The following is a 22,510-nucleotide window of genomic DNA, read 5'->3' as shown; positions in this document are numbered from 1 at the left end:
AAAGGGCCCATAGTCTTGTAGTCTTTTGTGAAGTCCACAAGACTGTAGGGTGTCCCAATTGTCATTTTAGGTTTCAGAAGGATGCTCACAAGTGCCCCCTTTGCGGTCGATCCGCAGAAGACTTCTTCCCGACAGTCAAAACGGTCTTACATCACAGAAGAGCGGACTCGTAGGAAGACTGCAGGTGTTCAGGGTTCCAATTGGGACGGAGCCAGTATCTATTTTGCAGTCTTTCTCAGGGGGTTAACAGCTGCCATCTGACGACAATAACCTTTAAAGCTAATATGTTTCCATTCAGCATTAAAATCTAACAACAATGACGTCATAAATGTGCTTCTATATTATTCCCATTCATTTTCCATCTAATCCTCTTGATAATGTCTCTGCTGTTGTTTAAGTACTTTAAATTCAGAGTAGCTTGCAGTTTGGATGGTTACAGTTTCCCCAAAACTGAACTATACTTAAAGCAGCTCTAGAGAGGTTTACACACACAGGTCTTATTGGTTGTTTGAAAGAGATACATACAATCAGGTTGATTTATTGCACAAATGTTATGTGAACTCACATGGCACAGTTACACTGAAGTGTTCTGGGTCAGAGAGTAGAAGTCTTCTCTTCAACTCGGTCACACCAACCCCAACAGGCCCTGTACAACACACATAAACACACCAGCAGTTTATCACTAACCAATTAATCAACAATGAGAAAGCAATAAAGCAGCAGTCAGCATTCACTGAATAATTCATTCAATATAAACACATGCTTATCTAAATCACCAGTATACATTTTCATCACACTTCAGCACTTATGATCCCTGTTCAAATATTTTATCTTTTATCTTGCGCCCAATATAAAAGACTGCAGACTTGGCTGGTTGAGTGGTACATGAACAACTTCAGTGAAGTCCTTGTTTGTAGGCGGACATGTACTGTATTTAAATGGACTGTCTGGGCCATGAAGTGGCCCATTATTCCGACAGGCATCTGCTGTTTCCATCACTGGGACGCAAGTATGAGGATGATGGGGTAATGCTGTATTGATTTCAAGCTGTGGCTCCCGCCACTCGCACCCATTCCAAAACACAGATCCAGTCTCTGCTCTGGCTTGAGCATCCCCAGAAGGTAAAGCCATATTCCTGTAGTGAAAATGAAGAATCTGTCTGGTGCCCAGTCAAGAGAGACTAAAAGCCAGTGTCTGCCAGCCGCAAACAGACAGGATGGTCCCTGCGGGTGCATCTCAAGAAATCAAAGTATGTATGCAATCGCCACACTGGCTGCAACTGGCCTTCTCGATGTGATTCAGGAGTGAAATTCCTGCCATTCTGATAATGCATGAAATGCCTTCAGCCAATTCACTTCACGTTTGGCCCAGTATTGCTTTTCACAGCAAACGAGTTTCACAGATTAAGAGGAAAGAACAGAATCGCACTGAAGTTGAATATGAAAATATTAAACCATCTTGTTTGACCTCACGTTAGCTTTCTGCCTGCCCTCGTATAGTCATCATCCACCAGTGCTCATCTTGCAAACAAACCTGTGGGTTGATGGTCTTCAAAATATTTGCAAGCTATGCCTGTGGTCATTTGAACAAACACATTAAGGAAGATACAGTATATTTTCATTCCAGGATGTATTTTAAGTTATAGTTCTATATGGCATTCCTAGGCAAGCAGCGATCACAGAGTTAGTCAAATTAGACGTTAATGTTCTGTATCCATGGCCAACATAAACTTATGAGAATGACATACATTACAAGTGAAACTAGTCATTTGTGCAACAACCTGCTCATTAGAGATGAGCAAACTGCTTTGGTGGGCTCAAACTATTGTGGACATCTTGTTTGTCTCATATGCAAAATAAGAAAAATGACATATTAGAAAGTTCATGATAAAGAACTGGACATGTAGTTAAGAAAAAAAAATGTTTGTAGACAGTTTTCAATGTAAAATGATTTTTTTTTTTTTTACAAATATCATGAATTATTCATTTATAAATATCAATGTTTTTATTGTGGGAGTCACATCACATGCTATATTACAACCTGAACTAACCTTGCTTTGTCACAAAATCAAATTATCTAATATTTTAAGGGTCTTGATGTCAAGGGTCTGTATGTGTTAGACTAAAGTTTTTAAAATAAAATAAAATATATAAAATATAGAAGAATAAATAAAAATATATATTTTTACATTTTATTTTATTTATTTATTATAAAAACAAGTTTTTTTTTCTTCATTATGATACCAGGATAGTTACATTACCCTGACATTTTATGCACAAAAACTATATCAAAATGCATATTAAAAAAAGAAATAAAAAAACATGCACATTATAAAAGAGATATGTAAAATTGTATGTACTTATAAATTACAAATTTATTATCATGTCTGTATCAATTACATTTAAATGTATTTTCAATAAATGAATATATAGAACAAAACTATTAACATCAAATAAATAATGTATAAACTACATAAAATGTATATATAAGACATGTCATGTCAATGGCCCAAATTCTCCTTGTCTGAATCCAACATAACTCATCAATGGTAGACAACCCAAGATCTGACTTTGCTGAGATGATTTAACGTCTTTGAAATAAATCCAAGCAGTCCTTGAACACATTGGCTCTTTGGCCAGACTTGTCAAGGCTCTCTTGAAGTCCTTCAGTACTGGGAGAGAGTTCACAGTGCTCCTGTACGTTTTCTGTTGTTTGTTTAGGAAAGAAGTCTTGCATTCACCTACACCTTGCCAACAGCTGTTCTCACCCCTGATATATTTAAGAATTAATGCTCTAGATTTACCACAGGGACACATTTTTGATTCAACAGTGGATAAAAAAAGTGAAAAAGTCTGAATGATCTCACACGCCTCATCGAATTTCTAAGTAGAATATCATGCATTCGTAATTATGCAAACACCAGAGCAATGATGACGTTTTAGGCATACAGTTCCTACTTTTATGACAATAGAAATTCTACCTGCCAAGATGCCATTCAATTCAGAATATTTATATATAGATCCTCAGCAACAGAGAAGCTGAACTCCCATTTCATTAAACTCGTGATAGCTCTGGATTTCATGCTTAATGGAATGTCAACTTTTGATTATGGTCATTTTCTAAACTCTTGCATCTGATGGACTGTGGCAACAGGGAACTTAAATGACATACAAAAATAGTGTGTGGCTCCAGCTGTGAGAAGGACTTTCATGTTTAGATAATAAGCACATATTCTGTTAGCTCATTTGGAGTCTGCCTTTGGAAAATGACTTTGAGGTGAACATTTTGCAGACCCAGGTCTATGTCCAGGCAGTACAATGAAAACAGATACATCCATGTGTTAATTTAACCTTCCAGACTTGCTCTTTCTCTACAGTATCTTTATATTTCATACAACAGGATGAAATATAAAGCAATATTTCACACCAAAATAAGAATATGAACATATACACACATATATATATATAATCACCCTCACTGTTCCAAACTTGTGTGCATTTTGTTCTTCTGAAGAACACAAAAGGATAATATACTATTATACGCATAAACATTTCAAGCAATTACAATGAACAGCAACTGAATCTGTCAAGCTTCAAAAAGACACAAAAGAATCAGAAAAGTATCGTAAAAGTGGCCCATTTGACTTTTACGCTCTATTTCAAGCCTTCTCAAACATAGCTTTGCATGCTTTTAAGTTAAAATCTTTACATACTCCCCAGCTCTCCTTCATTAGTGTTCATGAGAGATGTAGCAACGTTCGATTTGTGAATGATTCACAAAGTCTGATCTTATTTTTTTAATTAACTAATTGATCGATTTCACAAAGATGGTCAGAACGATTTCCTCACAAATCAGAATGTTCTGGTTCACAGCTTTCTGGTGGGGAAGGTAACCAATGCTGAAAGATGCTAATTTTGGTCTGAAATATAGCTACCACATGAGTTTTTTGGACAGGTTTTCATCAAAATATTATGCTACTTTTGCATAATGGTACCTTTTTGAAGTCTAAAAACATGATGAAGAATTATTTATTTTTTTGTTAACTGTTTCTTTAAGCAAGAATATTTCTTACCAATTAGAATCACAAGGCGGTACGGCTCTTCAAGGTTTCTCCGGTGAGGCAGAACCTCCTGATATATTGGTAAATGGATAATGGCATGTTCTTTACCCATCTTCTGCCTTATCTGTTGACTTGTGTTGTCCTTCCGGCTCAGCCGGAAACTTCTCCTTAAACCAGCTGTGGGAAGGGAGAAAACTAAATAAATTAAGTTAAAATCAATACTTGAACTCTTTTTAGCATTTTTTTTTATTGATTTGAATGTTCATAGGTATGACATAATATGTCAGGCTTTTTCTCTTATATTTAATAATGTATTTAGAAATTACTGCATAATTTCCTCAGAGTTCCTACCAAGTAAAGTTGCCAAAAATATTTGGACAGTGGTACTTGCATCTGTTTCTTATTAGACAAGTGTGTTTGTCTGGATTATTAGTGGATGTTTTAGATAGCTGTCAATGTCTAGTTTTGCTTTGGAATTGATTCTTGGAACCTGAAATCAGAAATGAGGACCAAAATAGGGTCAACAAAACTGAGAAATTAGAAACCGTAAATCCAAGAGGTAGTCAAAATAATAGTCCAGGCAAGACCAGCTGTTTGGTAAACCTCTGACAAATGCAAGCATTCAGTGACCAAAGAGAATTAACAATGTGGTAGTCAGAGGAAAACATTAACTTTGAAGAAACCCCTTCAAGAAACTGTCCAACAGGAGTATTCACCAGGGTGCAGGAGATTTCTCAAAGACTATCTGTGAGATGGAAGATTAAGTAGAAAATTTCAAGGACAGTGGTTCCCAACCCTGTTCCTGGAAGCCTCCTAGCTGTACACATTTTGGATGTCTCTCTTATCTGACACACCCATTTCAAGTCTTGGAGTCTCTACAAACGAGATGATGAGTTGAATCAGGTGTGTTTGATTAGGGAGATATCCAAAACGTGTAAAGTTTGGAAACATTGCTCTGGGATATCAAGCAGAACTGATTATTGTACACTATAATTAAGTGCAGAACAGAATGGACACAATGACTCGTACAAACCTCACTTGGAGAGGCTAACTTACAAGAACATAGGCTTCACTATAGTGGTAAGGTGGATCCACATATTTGTTCTAAATGCTTTGTCATGCTGATGCTTTGTGAACTGCAGATGAGTTATCATGGCCAACTCAGTGATTGGAGCATTGAAGTCCATTAAGAACATCACATAAAAGTTTGAAAACTTTTGGAAGAGCTGAATCCCCTTTACTGAAATGGGTTAGGGCCAGTCCTTAACAATTTAAGTCTTGCTCGGATCTATTTCCATGCAATCAAGATATGAGAAATCTCAAGTAAGACATTGTGGAAATGTGAAGCACATTGTTCCGAACTTGGACAAAGTTCCCTTTTTATAATAGCTTTGTGGACAAGGTACTTAGTAATAAGCATGCTGTCAAGGTATTCTGTTAAGCATGTCTCAAAGCATATCACTGATGAAATTCTGGAAGACTGTAGAAACCTGAAAGGCTGGGAGACCGACAAAGTCAATTAACGCATTCATTAACTGGTTCAGGTTTGTTTAATTTGGGCTAGTTTAGTTCTAGCTCCAATCAAACAAACCTGAACCAGTTGATGAAGATTTTTGGGATTACTAGCAAGTGTGGCAGGAACAGGATTGGACATCCCTGATTTAGAGCCTGCAAAGATCCAGCTTTGTGAAGATGGTGGAACCTTTAGGAAACTCAAAAGCTGAAGCCATCAACTTAAGAGAATAATTATAGTATGATATTTTTTTATTAACCAAATGTAGTTAACAAATGTAGCTCTTCATTACAAGGAAAAACTTGCATATGCAGGAGATGTGCAGGGGTGGATAAAACCAAACCCAGTGACAAGGTCCTTGTCTTGACGTCTCTCTCAAGCAAGATAGGTACCAAGTGGTAGATCTTTTGCAGGGATGGACAACTCCGGTTCTGGAAGGTCATAGTCCTGTAGTGATTACCCTGCTGAAAAATCCAGCATAAATTCCATGCTGGTCCAGGCTGTTTTATACTGGTTTGTGCTCGTAGAGCTGGATAGTGTTGGTCTAGCTGGTGGACCAGCATAGTCATGCTGTTCTCAAGCGAAATGGAGCTGGTGCAGCTGGTTCACCAGCATAGTCTTGCGGGGTTAAGTGTGAGTAGGCCAGTTTTCTGTATGCAAGCAGTGTTTTGGGGACAAGCGTTGTTTTTGCTTGTTCATTTATATATTTATCAAATTCATTATTTAAAGAAAAAAGATTAGTTCATGATTTATTATAATATATAATAATAACAATAACTTCTGTAATTTCTTTGGCTCTCTTTTGAAAGTAGAACTGAGAATTTTAATTGTTTTAACTATGATTATATTATTAATCACTGTCATCTTCAGTTTTGAATAACAAAGACAAATATCAAACTGGTAAAACGTTTCAAAGGATCAAAGGATTTGTCTCCTGTTTCAAGGAGCCCTTTCAATGGCACAGTTAATAACAGCTTGATAATTAATAACAGCTTGATAATGAAAGTTCAAAATTGTTGTTGAAAGTTGTTTTTAAAGACTTTCATGCTCATTTAGGAACTCCCATGTGTCAAAATCCAGCTGTCAGTCGCTGATTCCAAAAAGAATAAAGAATAAAATAAAGACAATAGTGATAGCATGCACTTTCAACAATTGCTGAAAGATTTTATTTAACCAATGTCAAGGGCCAAGTGCCCAACTAAAGGGAACGCTAATCACCATAATGGTGACTTCAAACAGACTTCAATAACATTTGTACATATGAAATATATGAAAATAATAAAGCCAAACTGGTTTGTAATAAGTGAACATGGTAGTGCTGTTTTTGGAGATATTATTTATTTTATTTGCTGATGATTTTATCTAAGGCTGTGTGGCTGAAAGTCGGTTGTAGTTGTGTGTCTGCTCATCTCTTCTCTTTTTATGTTTTTGTTGTTCCTCTTATCTTCAGAGATTCTGCTTGTTAACTGCAGGTCTCATCACTAATGCTCAATAATTTTTGTAGAGTGAATACTTTATTTCACTAACTGCAACACTGCTTCAGTGTTACTTTTACTTACTATAGATTAGGACGATATTAAAATTGAGCAGCGTTTGTTTAACACTGATGATTTTGCTGTGCAAGTCAAGACTGTACTAAGAAATGTAATATGTAACACAGGTTTTGTTGTTGTTGTTGTTGTTGTTGTTGTGGTCTTGCTGGGATGATACCAGCACTCAAAAGACAACATATGCTGGTCCAACAGCACACCAGCACCCCAAGCTGGTCCCAGTGTGCAAAACATATGCTAGTCCACTTGCACACCCGCTTCCCATGCTGGAGACCAGCATCCCATGCTAGAATCCAGCAACCAGTGTCCCATTAATGGAGACATTAAGATTATGCAAGTGATCAGACCTGAGTAGAGGTGTCAAAGCAAGTCAAGACAAGCAGCACCATTTTGGATGCACTCAATAGCCTCGTTTCCACTGTCGGGCCAGGGCCGGGCCGTGCTAGTGCGTGCCAGGGCCAGTTGCGTTTCCACTGGGGCTTGATCGGGGCTTGCTCAGGGCCAACGGCCAGGATTTCTGGCCCGTCGAATACCTTGGGCCAAAGCGGGCCAGCTCGGGCTAGAGGAGTGGTTACGAACAGAGGCGGAGTTTACCTGAGTCTGGAGACGGCAGCACCGGATGATTCTGTCAGCATTAAAGACTTTTAAAATAATTTAACTCGTGTTCATGTTTGAATGCCTTCTGTTTGTGATGCAAAAGACTATGCGCGCTAACATTACCATAGTAAACATAGTAAACGCTTAGTAAAAAAACAGTGAACGCTTGAAGAAATCATAAAGGCTATCATGTTTTTATTTTATCTGTCAGTAGCCTATGTCTCGTCTCTTTATACCGGACTATCATAAAATAAAGCAACTTTTTTTTTCGGGAGCTTCCTCTGTTTCTCTGACTGAAATATCTGTATGGGAGTCGAGAGAGTGCTAAAGCTCCTCGGGTCGTATTTTTGGTGCCATATATTTGTAGAAATTATCATTCTTTCTAAATGTGATGTATTATGTCCTGTAACTACCAGATAAACAGAAACAGACGCGACTGAAGAAGTAAGTGTGTCCTCTTTCTTTCGTGAAATAGACCTAACGGTAATTTATTTCTGAGTGACTAATGTGCAGTTTTGACATAAATTAATTCATTATGATCAATGTATCACGTTTTATTGTAAACCTGAGGTAAAACATCGATGCTTGGGTTTTAAATATTCAAGTAAACAACAAAAATGCCAGCAAACGGACGCTTTTATCATGTTTGTTTTCAACGCTGTTTCCAGTGATTTCTGATTAGTTTTCTGATAAAACTTCCATTTGTTGGTGAAATGATGGGTTAGTGTGACGTTGTTCCAGAGAGGCGTGTTACGGGCGTGTTTTAGTGAAGCGCTGTGGAGCTTCTGGCCCGACAGTGGAAACGCAGGCCCGGTGCTATTAGCCCGAGGCTATTAGCCCGGCACGGCCCGTTTAAAGCCCTGGCTCGCACTGGCCCGACAGTGGAAACGCGGCTAATGTGATGTATGACAGATGCTGGTATCAACGACTTCATGGTACTTCAATGCAAACTATTCTGCTATAGTAAAGTGATGAGATCTAATCCTAAATTTTAATGTTTATATCTAGGGAAAAGGGTTTCTTTTCTATAAATACAACAGGATGATAAGGAACCCATGCAGCCACCTCTTTATCAACACTTTTAGCAGCCATATGGAATCCTAAAAGCTCATAAACTATCAAATTCAGCAGCACAAACTAAACATACAGTAATCACAAGCTTTAATTCAACATATAAATCAAACGAAGTATTGTACAATAAACAAACAAAAGATCTGAGTTTTGTAGGATTTTTGTGGAAAAGATACATATATCAAACTCAATTTCAAAGTAATATTCAACAAACTGACATAATTTATAAACAGATTTGTAAAAATGTTGGGTAATCACTGTCAAAAACATTTTCTGCCATGCCAAGAAATTAAAACTGGAAGCCATTCAACAATTGTCCAATTCATGTGGTAGCTACCTTTCTCATAAACACATTAGAGGGACACTGAATAGCTGTTGATGTTCATCTACACCTCTGGGAATTATGTAGAGGAAGGCCTTGAACATATAGGAACATAACTGTCTTGATGAACAGATGTAAAGCATATCTCACATTGTCTGCTGCAGTATCCCCTGTACAAATACTTGTTTGATTGGTCCCACCAATATTAATCTTGCTGAATCGCTTAAATACTTCCAGACGTTTAGTGTCCCACATAGAGAGCAAAATCCAGCCTGAAGGCAAAGCTGCTTCTGGATAAATAAATCAAAAAGAAGCTAGAAAGTTTAGTTCGACTATTTTAAACTTACGCGTGAAAGGGTTAAGATTCGTTTTGGTTGATCAGATCACAAGTGCAACACTAAATACAGGTGTGAACTGGGTTTTAAACGTTTTGAGCTTGCCCACTTTAAACCATTTCCAGAAGTAATTCGAAAACGCATTTGACTGGATCGCTTTCATAGTGTAAACCCCAGTTTGGTTTGAAGTAAAAAAATGTACCAAGTCCAATTTTCTCTCACCATTACTGATTTCTAACACATCTGTAGTCTTGTGGATATCAGAGTAGAAATGAAAGCTGCTGCTCTCCGTATGTTTTAAGACAGTCGAGATGACATGCAACTTAATTATCTCAAACTTGAAGAAATCAGGACAGAAGTGGTCGAAAGTGGACAAAAGAGACAGCTTAAAATACCAGGTGTAAACGGAATGTGTCTCCCTCGTCTACTTGTGATCTGATCAACCAAAACGCATCTTAAAGTGTAAACAGGGTCAAAGACAGATCACCCGTAACATCTCCCCATCAAGAAGACACGGCCTCACACCTTATTTACAAAAAAAAAAAAAAAAAAATCCACCAGAGGAGGGCAGGAGGGGGCTTAGATGGAGGATGCAGGGCAGGCATGAGGGAAGGCGGAGCAAACAGTGGAAGAATCCAGGGAGTATAAGACCGAGGCAGAAGACAGGGACGGTTAGGGTTTTTGCCTGTTTATTGTATATCACATTTATTGTATATCAGGTTTATTCAATTACTGTTTTTGCCTTGGTTCCCTCTTTGGACAGTCTATTTTGTTCACCGACCCTTGCCTGTATATTTTGACCATCCCTTTGGCTGTTGAATTGGATTTATTGTTTCAATAAACTTCTGCAAATGGATTCAAACCCAACATCAAGCCTGAGTCCGTTAAATGGTCTCCTTACTGCCAAGAACACTGTTTTAACTCAAAGATCACATTACCATGTTTTACCACGAGTGTGGAAAGCCCAGATACTCACAAAACTACAGTGATTCCAGTTGAAAACTGAATTCTCAGAGGTCTTCAGTAAGGCAAAAGCAAACCAACTACCTCTCCATTGGCCATTAAACTTCTCCCAAATATTGCACCTCCCAAAGCAAAGTTTACCCCTTGTCACGTCCAGAGGCTATGAAAAACTATATTGAAGAAGCATAGCATCAGGCTTTATCTGTCATTCTACATCCCCAGCAGTGGCAGGGTTTTTCTTTGTGGAGAAAAAAGATGGCACATCCAACATGTCAAGACAGTCCTAACCCGGCTCCAATAGAACCAATTCTACATCACCAGTACCACATTTTTAGGATACATCATCAGTCATCAAGGTGAGGAGATGGACCTATCCACAGTCAAAGCAGTCACCGAAAGGCCATAGCCTACCACTATCAAAGAACGTGCTTGGTTTCTTGGTTTTGCAAACTTCTACAGAAGATTTATCAATTGATGAATTTTGCAGTTATTAAACTGAACTGAATCAACACTGAACTGACTTGAGCTTAATAATTAGATTATTTGCTTGTTAGAACTGCTTTTCATGAGAATTTGAATTTGTAACTATTGTGAAGCCGCTTTGAAACAATCTGTATTCTATTAATCGCTAGAGAAATAGAGGTACTTGACTCAGTATATATACACAAAAGAAACATAAATGCAAGGTTGATAAAACTCAAAATGTTCCTAAAACATTGAGTTTTTCTTTTAGTGATCAAATTGTAGTCTATATTTAGGCTACACAATGAAAAGAAATGCAAGGGGGTAAAAATATATTATTTCTTTCTCAAAACAATGAGTTTTGATATGTGAACAAATTGTGTAAGTGTTTTCATACATGATCATTGGGTGTAGGTAATCAGTAAATGAGTGTGCCATTTAAATGCTAGTGTTTCCCAAATGAAACACAAGAGCTGTTAGTTTTTCACACTTGGTCTCAAGATTGGTACATGAGTGAATGGTTTCACTGCGTGGGCCTCAAGTACCACTTTTAGTGTGTAAAAAAAAAAAAAAAGAACAATTCATGATACATAAGCTATTATGAGGTTATAGGAAAAATGTTTTAATGAGCACAACAATGCTGCTAAAGATAAACCAAAGACAATTTCCTAGTCCATGACACTATAATTCCATCAGCCTTTATGCTCATCACTGTTCACAGATGACCTTGGTTACAACTAATGAACATTACTGCTTGTTTCCATCCTGTTCAAAGAAAGCTGAGTGGCTGGCAGTAAACAACTTGGAACAGGCCTGATCCTTAATGCAACTGATGACTGGTGATCATAACATGATGGTGGTGCTGACAGAGGCTGACTTTATCAAAAGATTAGAAATCTGGAGCAGGCAGCATTTTTGGTGTCGGAAAAAAATACAGAAACATGGCTACATGACCAGTTTCAGAAAATAACACCATGCAGGAGTCACCACTCCAGAAGGTTAATGTTCCTTAATTCATAGGCTACACATAAGCAGGGATTTCACCACATGCATGCGGTCTCACGGAAGCCATGTTGTGGGCAAGTCGAGGCCCTGTCTTACTGAAATGAAATGGGCATCTCCTAGCTCTGACATCTGTGAAATTACACTCCGTGGGTAGAACAGCCTCTGTCTTATTATAAGTTAGAGATGTTTGAGTTTTTGGAAGCCGTTTTGTAGGGATCATGGTAATCCTGGCGGTCATGTTGTTTTCCAGAGTCTGTAACATGGAATATCACTGCAGACAGGGCGCAATGGATCTCAATGCCATTTCATGCAGACTGCCTAACAGAGGAAAAAAAAAAAAAAAAAAAAAAAAAAACAACAAAACAGGATACATAACATCTTGGTTACTGATGTAACCCTCGTTCCATGATGGAGGGATGGAGACATTATGTCAAAGATTGACAAATGGGGTCTCACTACATCCCCACCTGCAGGTATTTGCGCCCTGATATTATTCGCCACTTGAAGAGGTTCTGAGGCGACGGCATTTGGTGGAGCTGGTAGTGGTGTTGCCGAAAAGAGAGAGAAGAAAGGAATTGATCCCCGGGACAGGTGGAGGGGTAGGAAAAGCTGAAGAGGGGGGGACGGGAGGGAGAAACTGTCACGGGACAGATGTGAGGGACGGCTATATATACCGCCATTTCAATAGCTATAACAGGATCTTTTAGGAAAAGGGCGTGGCCAAGTATACCCAAAAGCCTATCAGTCCTAAACAAAAACTCTATGACATTAGGCGAGCATATGCGACACATGATTCTAAACAAGCATGCAAACTTTTATGGAGATCGAGCCATAGGTGGGGCTAGGACTGTTGAAAAGCTTTTAAAAAAACATACATTTCCTTAATTGCTTGAATTGGCTGTAAGGTCTTTTTCATCTCTGATCTAGGTGGTTAAAGGCTTGCTTAAAACATAATGCCTTAAAAAGGTCTTAAAGGGGACCTGTAAGAATTGAGAAATGCCGGGCAGTCTGGTTGAGGAACGACCACTCCAGAGAAGACAAAGGATCTTCCTGGAAATTAACATTTGACTCTCTCTTAAGAAACTAGCATCCCCGAGTCAATCACCTCCCCCATGTTGTCTCTCTCTCACGCTGAGATCACTAGATATTCACCCAAAAATCTATATGGTTTAGTGCAAATAATTATCACACAGTATTATACATGTTTGGTATCATTTGAAATGTCTCAGTGCGACTGGTACAAATGTCTCATTCACAAAGAAGTAAACCAAAAGGTTATAAAGTTCTTAGGAGTTTAGAGATAACTTGCACATAGAGGAGGGGTGGGTCCTCCAGGCAAATGGCATTCTACTCCCAAAAAGGTGTAAACTCTGAATGCAAATTCCCATTGTTAGCAAATGTTTCCATGTGAAATAAGTTTTTGTCTATATAAAGAAATGCAACAAGAGGCACAGGGCAATTTGTAACTCAAATTAGCTTGTGATGCGGAGTGTATGCAGGCACACCGCATCATGTATTTTATAATGTCAGGTTCGCATCTTCTCTCTTTATTCCAGAGCATTTGATGTTTTGTATTTATTATCTTTGAACTGATTATGAAATTGCCATGATACATTTACTTGACATAATAAATTGTTACATTTGATTTTATTCCGACTGACTCTGAAATTGTTATCCCAAGTAGATTAAATGGATTTGTATGGTACCGCAAGATTTGCGTCAGATTAGTGACGACTAATATTTGGCACTAATTCAAGTGTACTTGGTTCCCTTTCAGTTCGGTCACGTTCAACGTAGTTGGACGTACCGACTGATTGGGATCACGCTTAGGGAGCCTGTCATCTTCGAGTATTGTTAAAACGAGCCAATGCACATTGGCGTGCGTGAATTGCATCCCACGCTCCGCCCCGCACTGCGGGTATAAATACGGAAGTGGATGCACGCACCAGTTGTCTTTCACTTCAGAGCCGATCGGTCTCTGAAGAGTGTTGTGTATACAACGAGCGAGTGTGTAGGTGTTCTTCTGGAAGACTCTCCCAGTGCTGGTGTTTCTACAGTGAGTGCAGCGGTGATCACGAGCTTCTAGGGTCTCAACTGCTGTTTTAACAGCATCAAATTTCTAAGTGTTTTGAGTTGTTGACGGTTGGTAAGAGGGCGTGGAAGTGAGTGCTTCACTGTTTTAGTTCACTGTTTCAGTGTTGCCACGGTCATTCCCCTCTGTGCTCTGGCACTGGTGACGGGTCCCATTTCCTGAAAGAGCAACACGGGAGCGTTTGCGTCTTTTTCAAGATGCCATTCCAATCCGTGCGTTTCTGGGTGCGGAAGGGATCTGTCCCCCTCTGACGGTCACGATAGGTGCATCACGTGTTTGGGCTTACAGCTTACGCTCGTGGATGACTCACCGGGGAGCAACCGGTGGAGCTCCCCGAGGAACACGCTGGTCCCTCTGTAGTGGACCGACCAGCCGTTTCATTCGGGGCCCCTCCAGAGGACAGGATGTCCATCGCAGCATCGGAGGGAGAGCTGGGCTCTGGAGATGACGACTCAGCTCCGCTGCCTCCCTCTGAGAGATCAGCGCTGCCCGAGCCAGATCCAGAGATGGCAGCTATGCTAAAAAGGGCCACCGAGGCGGTAGGGCTCGTCTAGAATCCTCCACCGTGTCCCGAACTGTCTCGGTTGGATGATTGGTTTCTCGGGGAGGGCCGGGCTGAATTGCCGGGCGAGCCGCCCCAGTACCTTTCTTCCCTGAAGTGCATAAGGAGCTTACTAGGTCGTGGATGGCACCTTTCTCTGCCCGAAACTGTCTTAGTAGTTCCTCCCCCCTCACTGCCCTTGATGGAGGAGCGGCAAAGGGTTATGAGGCTATCCCTCCAGTGGAGCGCTCTGTTACGATGCAACTGTGTCCGGCGACCGCTACCTAATTGGAGGGGGATCCTCGTCTCCCCTCTAAGGCCTGTAAGTTCTCGTCCGTCCTTACGGGCAAGGCTTACAAAGTCTGTGGGCAAGCCGCTTCTTCTCTGCATGCCATGGCGCTGCTTTAGATCCACCAGGCCCAAGCACTCATGAACATGCACAAGGGTAGCCCAGACCGTGAGCTCATGGGTGAGCTTCGCACTGCAACCGACCTCGCCCTCCGGGGCACGAAGGTTGCAGCTTGCGCGATCGGTCTGGCGATGTCCGCCTTAGTGGTCCAGGAGCGCCATCTCAGGCTCAACCTGGCAGATATGAGGGATTCGGACAAAGTTCGATTCCTGGATTCCCCCATTTCACAGGTTGGGCTATTCGGCGACAGAGTGGAGAACTTCGCCCAACAGTTCTCTGCTGCCCAGAAGCAGACGGAGGCCATCCGGCACATCCTGCACCAGCAGCCTGCTGCTGCCTCCACCCGTCCGCCTGGGGCAGATCCTCCGCCTGCTCATCTCCGAGGGCGTCTGTCTGCCGCCGCCTCTGCTCCCGCTGAGCCACCACAGCAGCCTCCACCCAGGCCTCAGCGTGGACCCGGCCGCTTCCGTTCATGTTGCAAACACAGAAATGCATTTCTGCATTTCTCAGTTGAAGTCTCAGTACAAGTCTCTCCCTTCAAGTGCTACATAGCCAGTTGGGTGTTCTGGTCAACTGGGAAAGAGTAAACTCGTCCACGGACTGAGGATCTTTTACAGTTTGGAGGTGGACTCGGTCTACACGTCCCTCAAGAGGAACGTGTCCGGTCGGTGCTAGACAGAAGTGAGAAGGGGTCCCAATGAAACTTTTCAGAGGCTCCTGGGGCATATGGTAGACGCAGCCGCAAATAGGTCGGCTTCCTCCATATGAAGACCGGTTCAGCACTGGTTTTGTGACCGAGTCCCGAGGTGGCCGCGGCCGAGCGCCACACTCCGTGTGACAAACACCCGGGCCTGCCGCCAAACTCTCAGCCGTGTTCAGGTCTTTTGTTTCTCCAGGCCAGACGCCCCTAGAACAAGTACCTACCAACACCAGCTGAGGGGCCACGTATAACGGGCATGCAGTAACGGGGGTCTGGGCGAGCCTCCAACTGCATTGGCATCCATTGCCTCGAGTTGCTAGCAGTACACCTTGCTTGATGCCGCAGCTCAGCAAGCCTGCACTGCTCAGTACAGCGACCGTTGCGCTTCGCTTCCCTTGCATGTCGCAACTCGCCCGCCACCTCCTCCTATGGAGTCAGAAGCTTCTGAGGTCGCTTCATCCACTTTAAGTTTCGGCCAGCTCAATCGTGCCGCCGACAAGGCCTCATGACAACCTGTGGCTGAGGAGAGTGGAGACTTCATCCCGTGTGCCGGTGTGCCAGAGCATGACCTCTTGAACCTCTGCCCTGTTCTAGAAAGGACTTTTGTAAAAAGGGGCATAATAGGTTCCCTTTAAAGCACTTGAACCCCAATAATTGCTGCTTGCAGCAATATTTTATTTATTTATTTATTTGAGCTTGTAATGTTGAATTAAAATGGAATAATTCGATTTTTGGTAAAAATTACACATTCTGTCTCTGTGTTTTTTTTATATATATACAATGTAAAACTATATACATTAAGCTCCAATGTTACTTTGTTCCCAATGTTTTTAAAATATCTTTTGTGTTGCTCACAGGAAAGATAAATGAGTAAATGATGTTAGAATTATTTTGGGGGGGTGGACTATCCCTTTAAGAAATAGTGAGAGGCACCCCAAAACACACTGGATAGAGGGTCTGCATGTCCAGACTGCTGCCCTCACGTTCCTAGAGAGAGGCACAGAGCCACCCTGATGAGCCATTAAATCATCGATAGTGATTTAACATGCGAGCAGTGATCCAACACAGACACAGGCACTATCCCATGCTGTGGAATCTGGACAGACAATCCGCTAATATGACGGGAAACGCTTTGTTATGCCTCTTCAGAAACCATACGCTGCACTTAACCTCATCAAGCACTCAGTCCACATTATCTGCCACAAACGGTACATAAAATGTATGACATATTATATGCGGTTAGTTGCACCAGACTGCATGCTAAAACCATTATCTGTTTGATGGAGAATTTTGATTGCCATATTACCGAAGTCTACTAATGCACATGCGCTGTGGCTACCTGACACCAAAAACATCCAAAAGATCTGGAGAAGTAAGCAAGCTTTCTGGAGTTTCAAACATGCGTTAACGTATTGGCTCTTTGTTGCATGTGGGACTGCATACTGATTAAATAATCTGGTTTGTAAATAGAGCCTGTTTTTAATGCGTCCCTGTTTTTCCACGTCTGGATCTTATTGGGATTTGCTGATACCTTTTCCAGGTTTCCCCAGTTTAATATCCCACCACACCTCTCCCTCAAGACCCTTTTCGTATCCCACAATATCCTGGGCCTTGTATCTCTGCGTGGCTACTCTGAAGAGCACCTCTAAATTTTAGGCTTTGCTGAATAGATTTATAGAAGAATGTTGACAATTGCTCAAAAAGCATCCAGTGCTACCAGAGCTCTCCATCTGTGGCAAAGGCATCCAAATTTCCATCACATACTTGCTTGCACTGCTGCTGTGATAAATCTGAAATTCTGGAGCTGGCAAAATAAGCCCAGTATGGCTTGGTCCCATTGTAATGTCTTAAGCATGTTTTCTTGAGGGACTGCAGCAGCCCTGACGCTAGTTTGGCCATTGTGTGTCATGGAGATTAGCTGTGGACATGTTGGCTTTTGAAGTGGAGTCAAGGTTGCCAAAAAGCTGAAAATGAGGCGCGTCTCTGCTAGACTCATCCGGTAGCCTTGCCGCTAAATGAGCACAGTGCACGTTTCGCTCTCCAATGGCCTTTATCACTAATGGACCAGCACAAAGCACCCAGTGTGAAGCCATCAGAGCCTCTCCCATTAGCATGAATGCTCAAACCAGATCAGGCTAAATCTAAAACGAATGACCCTCACCTTGAATAAACATCATCCTCATAATGGTGTGGGAACGTAATGCAAAAGTACGAATGAAAAGAGGATGGGATGGATATCTCTAACAACTATCTTGTTCGTTAGCACTCTGGCTAACAGGCCAAGTCATACACTGTAAATAAAATAAAATAAAATATGTGACTGTTTGCAGTTGAGTTAACAATACCATTATTTGGGCTCAAACAGCAAATGCATATTTGCATTTATGCATCTTTATTAAACAGATAGTTTTTTTTTTTTTTTTTCAAAACAAGTTTGATTCAAGATATATTTTACATGTTTCCTTGGAACTAAACCTATGCCAGTTTTACATTTTTATATTAATTAACATGTTTAATGCAATGATTTTTAAAACACCAAATCTGTTACTGTATGCTTTTTCATTCTTCTTTCTAGAAACTGGTCGGTCATTATAAAATGAACTGTTTAATTATAGGTTTGTGTAAGAAAAAAACTTCAGGTTTTATACAACAAACATTAAACATTAAGGGATGTAGAATATGGTCATGCAGAATAAGAATAAGACATTAATATGTGCTTTATAAGTACTAATAAACAGCCAATATCCTAGTAATATCGATGCTAATAAGCAAGTAGCTAAAAGTGAGAATTGGACCCTAAACTAAAGTGTTCCCTTGGAAGAGGGCCATCATATTTGGAAAGAGTTCTAACTTTTAATTGACACAAAGAATTTTGCAACATTCCTCATACATGCTATATTGACTCAGTATAATGTTAAAAAAAAGTTGTTAAACTAATTTGATTATTTTAGACCAAATATTCTTATGTGATGAAATGATGAACTGGATGATGATATCACTGTTTTCACCAGATCAAAAATTGATGAATTTTACATAGTTACTGAACAGAACTGAATAAACACTGAAAAGAATTCAACTGAATAATGATTGTTCACTGTTTTCTTTTTAGAGCTGCTGTACAGCAGAATTGAAGTCTGTTTTTTCCTGATGATCCCTGTAAAGCTGCTTTGAAACCATCTATTTTGTATAAAGCACTATATAAATAAACTAAAGGTGACTTGACATGTCATACTGTGTCAACATTTCTGAGCATTGTTGTTCTAAACAGTGTATGGAGCTACAGTTACCATTCAGAAAAATAAATCCTCACCTATATGTATGCCACTTAACGCTCCATAGTCCACATCCTCTGGTCATAGAGTGAAAGCAGGGTGTAGAGAAAAAGGACAAAAGTGCACTCTAATCAAATAATGATAAATGTGAAATGAAGTCAGGGCAACCCTTAATCAAGAAGTGGTGAAAGAAAGGGGTAATTTGCAATGTTACTGTTTTTTACACATGATGTAAACAAAGACAAAAATACCAGCAAATTAGAGTTGGGTTACGGTTATGTGATTATGTGCTGAAAAGGATGAAAAATTACCTTCCATGTTGTCTGTTCAGTGTGAGTGAGAGGGCAAGAGAGAGAGAGAGAGAGACAGAGAGAGTTGATCAGAAGTTGCACTCACAACTAAGAAATAGTTTTTAGAAAAAAATTGATTTTGACAATCTGTAGAAGTTTCTGATGTTGAGGAAATACATTTTCATTCTGAGATTACACAGACATAGCTATTTGCCAAAGAAAGAAGCTGCACTTAAATATATCAAAAGGCTTAGCACTTCATTAATCAATCTTACTGTATAATCAGTGAGCGTATGATGTCAAATTTTACTGCCAAAATTTGTACCATCATGGTCGCAGAGTTACACAGCACCCTCGCAGTTAGTTCACTAGCCAGCTCTATACGATTGGCTGACTAGATACAGTACAACTTCCAGGAGAAAGAGCAAATGGGGTCAATAAGCTTAAGCAGGTTTTTAAAAATATTTAGTTAGTTAGTTTTATATTACATTATATTATAATATATTTCATATCTGCCCCTAAAAATAAAATATAATGTAATATAATAATAATTTACCTATTGCTTTGTTTCACATTGCAGCTTTTAGGGTTAAACAAACTTCATACTACATGAGATTATAGGAACATCACAGAGAGCATTCCTTTAAAAACTCTAAACACCTCTCCTCATCTCTACTCTTTCATTTGGTGGCTTTAGAATGTAAACGAGATGACAAGGGTTTTTAGATGGATGTACCATAAATTGAAAAAAGAAAGGAAAATGAAATTATTTTGGAAGAGAACCTGCATGTCCATCATGCTGTGGCCAGAGTGATTTTTCGGAATAGTAAATGCAGTTTTTTCTGACCAAGCTCAACTTGTCCTAACCATGTCCTCACCTGCGGTTCATTGGGGAATGATGTGTTTCATGCTTTTACAGAGCCAGTAAAAATGCTGGTGCTGTCTTGAGTTTAACGTGGCATTTTGGTAACCTTCTGCTCCGACCCAAGCTCTGTGTTTGAGTGTGTTATAGGGGAGGCCGTAAAGTGACCTCGTCGATCATCGCCGTGTGAGGACTCGGAGTCGCAGAGCAGCTGTCACTCTCCTCGCATCCAACCCACAGATGGAGCTTTTATTGGGAAGGCTGTTGCTTTGAACAGACCTACAATGGCTTTTCAAGATGAAATCAAACTGTTCCAGATCCATCTATTGGCTTCTCCCTTTTCCACCCCGCTATAATTCCCTCAACAATTTATACTGCAGCTAAATGAAGACTTTGCTCAGTGACAACTACATGTTTTGGTGGACAGCATCACTGTGACTCTCATTGAACTGATGAGAGTGTCAGCATATTGAGTTTTGATCTAGCTCCGATGTTATGTTCAGGTATTACTCATTACCTGCATTACTCATTCCTTGATGTCATACTTGTTTATAGAGCCAAGCTGTAATAACAAATGCAGCATATTATAAAATAGTTCAAAAGCTACCGGAAGTTTGCCTGTGCAAATCCTAGTAAGGAAAGATTTTTAGATGCAAATGAATTTCATTTGAATTATGGAAATATTAATATTCATTGGTTTTATATATACAACAGCCGTGCGCGAGTCTAGTTCTGGCGGACGAGTGACCTCTAACCTGACGTATGACGTAGGATGTAAGAGTAGCGTAAGCTTAGGTGTGAGAGTATATGGCTGGGCAACAAACTCAAGCTCCTCTTCTCTTATACCGAAATCCTCATTATTTGACTTCTAATTTGTGACCGGTGTTTTATTTTGTTTTGCTCTATCCTCTGTGCTTCCGCGTTTGTCAATACATCAAGCATATTCATAGTTCACCGATCCGTCCGACTCATCAAAAATGCAAAATTAGCATCAAAAATAAAAAAAATGCATCAAAAATACAAAAAATGCATTGCTTCGCTTCAGAAGGCCTTTAGCCGTATGGATTACTTTTGATGGATGGATGAGCTTTTTTGGGCTTCAAAATCTCAGGCTCTACTCACTCCCTTTATAAAGCTTGGAAGAGCCAGGATATTGTTTTATATAACTCTGACTGGTTTTGGCTGAAAGAAGAAAGTAATATACACCTTGGATGGCTTGAGGGTGAGTAAATTATGAGAAAATTTTCATTTCATTTTTGGGTGAACTAGCCCTTTAATAAAACATCCTGTTAACACATGCAGGAGGTCACCAGTGACCCCTTTCTATGTTTAGTGTAATTTACAGTAATATATTTAACCAATGTATACTAATTAAATCTTGACAAAATACACATCAAACATTATTCCAAAAATAGTACTATATTACTACATAAATATAATGTATTTATTAATATTTTTGTCAAATGATATTTATTACATTACTGTAAAATAATATTCAATAATATTACAATAAAACTGAAAGAACAGCTTTGAGATTCTGTGTGTAGTTAGTAGACAATATTTTTTTACTCAGGTTTTTATTCCAAATCTGGAGAAGTGTCATGCCTTCCTGTCTTCCAACACATCATCATCTTTACTTAGTCCATCCTGATGTCTTAAGCAATACAAGATGGACTAAGATTGTTCTGAACAGGGTGTCTGCAATCTTTCCGTAGCTCAGTATGAATGTGTTCACACGTAGTAAAACATTTTTTAATATGTCCGGCAGAACCACTGTGATTTACAGCAGTTCCTCAGACTTTATCAGGTCATTTATTCAGCTCATGTCTCCAGAGAGCAGCTCCAGGAAGATGCCTGGCACCCTTAGACACGCTCTCATCTCTGACTGACACTAACAGTCTTTGTAGTGATCTTAAGTGTGACATCACTCCATTTCCAGTCATTTCCACATCACTCTCTAGTCTAACACAATGTAAAGGATGTTGAGTCTGTCCTTTGTTTATATATTTCATCCAGCAAGAGCTCAAAAATAAAAAAACACATGCTAGGCTTATAGGCTATTTGTTGTGTTTGATGACTTATTTAACATACTGTATAGTTTCCACTTTATTTCGACAGTTCACTTAGACATTCTACTGTACGTAACTTTGCAACTACACGTCATCTAACTCTCATAAATTTGGAACTACATGTCAGCTAATTGTTAGGGTTCGGGTTAGTAGAAAGTTGACTGTGGGAAGCAGGGCGAGGCCGAAAGCCTTGAGAGAATGGCACGGTGGTGATTGATAATGAGCGTGCCGCACCAGCCTCGTATCTCACGGAGGAGGTACGGAAGCATAAGAGGAGGAGCGACGACAGTGAAGGACGAGAAAGGACCAGGCCTGGACTTTACATTATGTTTAGTTTATGTGTGTGCGGCAGTATGTGAGGAGCTGCCAATTTTACTTTCGTTTTGTGTTTGTTTAT

The 22,510-nt window shown here is 40.0% G+C and overlaps 1 protein-coding gene across 1 annotated transcript in view; it reads right to left on the bottom strand.

Moving 5' to 3' along the window:
* Positions 1-22,510, bottom strand: part of mpp7b (MAGUK p55 scaffold protein 7b) — a 68,638-nt gene that overhangs the window by 12,990 nt on the left and 33,138 nt on the right. The window contains exons 12-14 of the mRNA XM_079876024.1: positions 18,931-18,969; positions 4,073-4,237; positions 566-646 (exon numbers count right to left, since the gene is read on the bottom strand). Of these exons, the coding sequence (XP_079732150.1) occupies positions 566-646; positions 4,073-4,237; positions 18,931-18,969 (285 nt within the window). The remainder of the gene's footprint in view (positions 1-565; positions 647-4,072; positions 4,238-18,930; positions 18,970-22,510) is intronic.

The sequence above is a fragment of the Squalius cephalus genome (genome assembly GCF_949319135.1).
Source record: "Squalius cephalus genome assembly, chromosome: 7".
Lineage (NCBI taxonomy): Eukaryota > Metazoa > Chordata > Actinopteri > Cypriniformes > Leuciscidae > Squalius > Squalius cephalus.
This window is presented reverse-complemented; position numbering and strand designations above follow the sequence as displayed.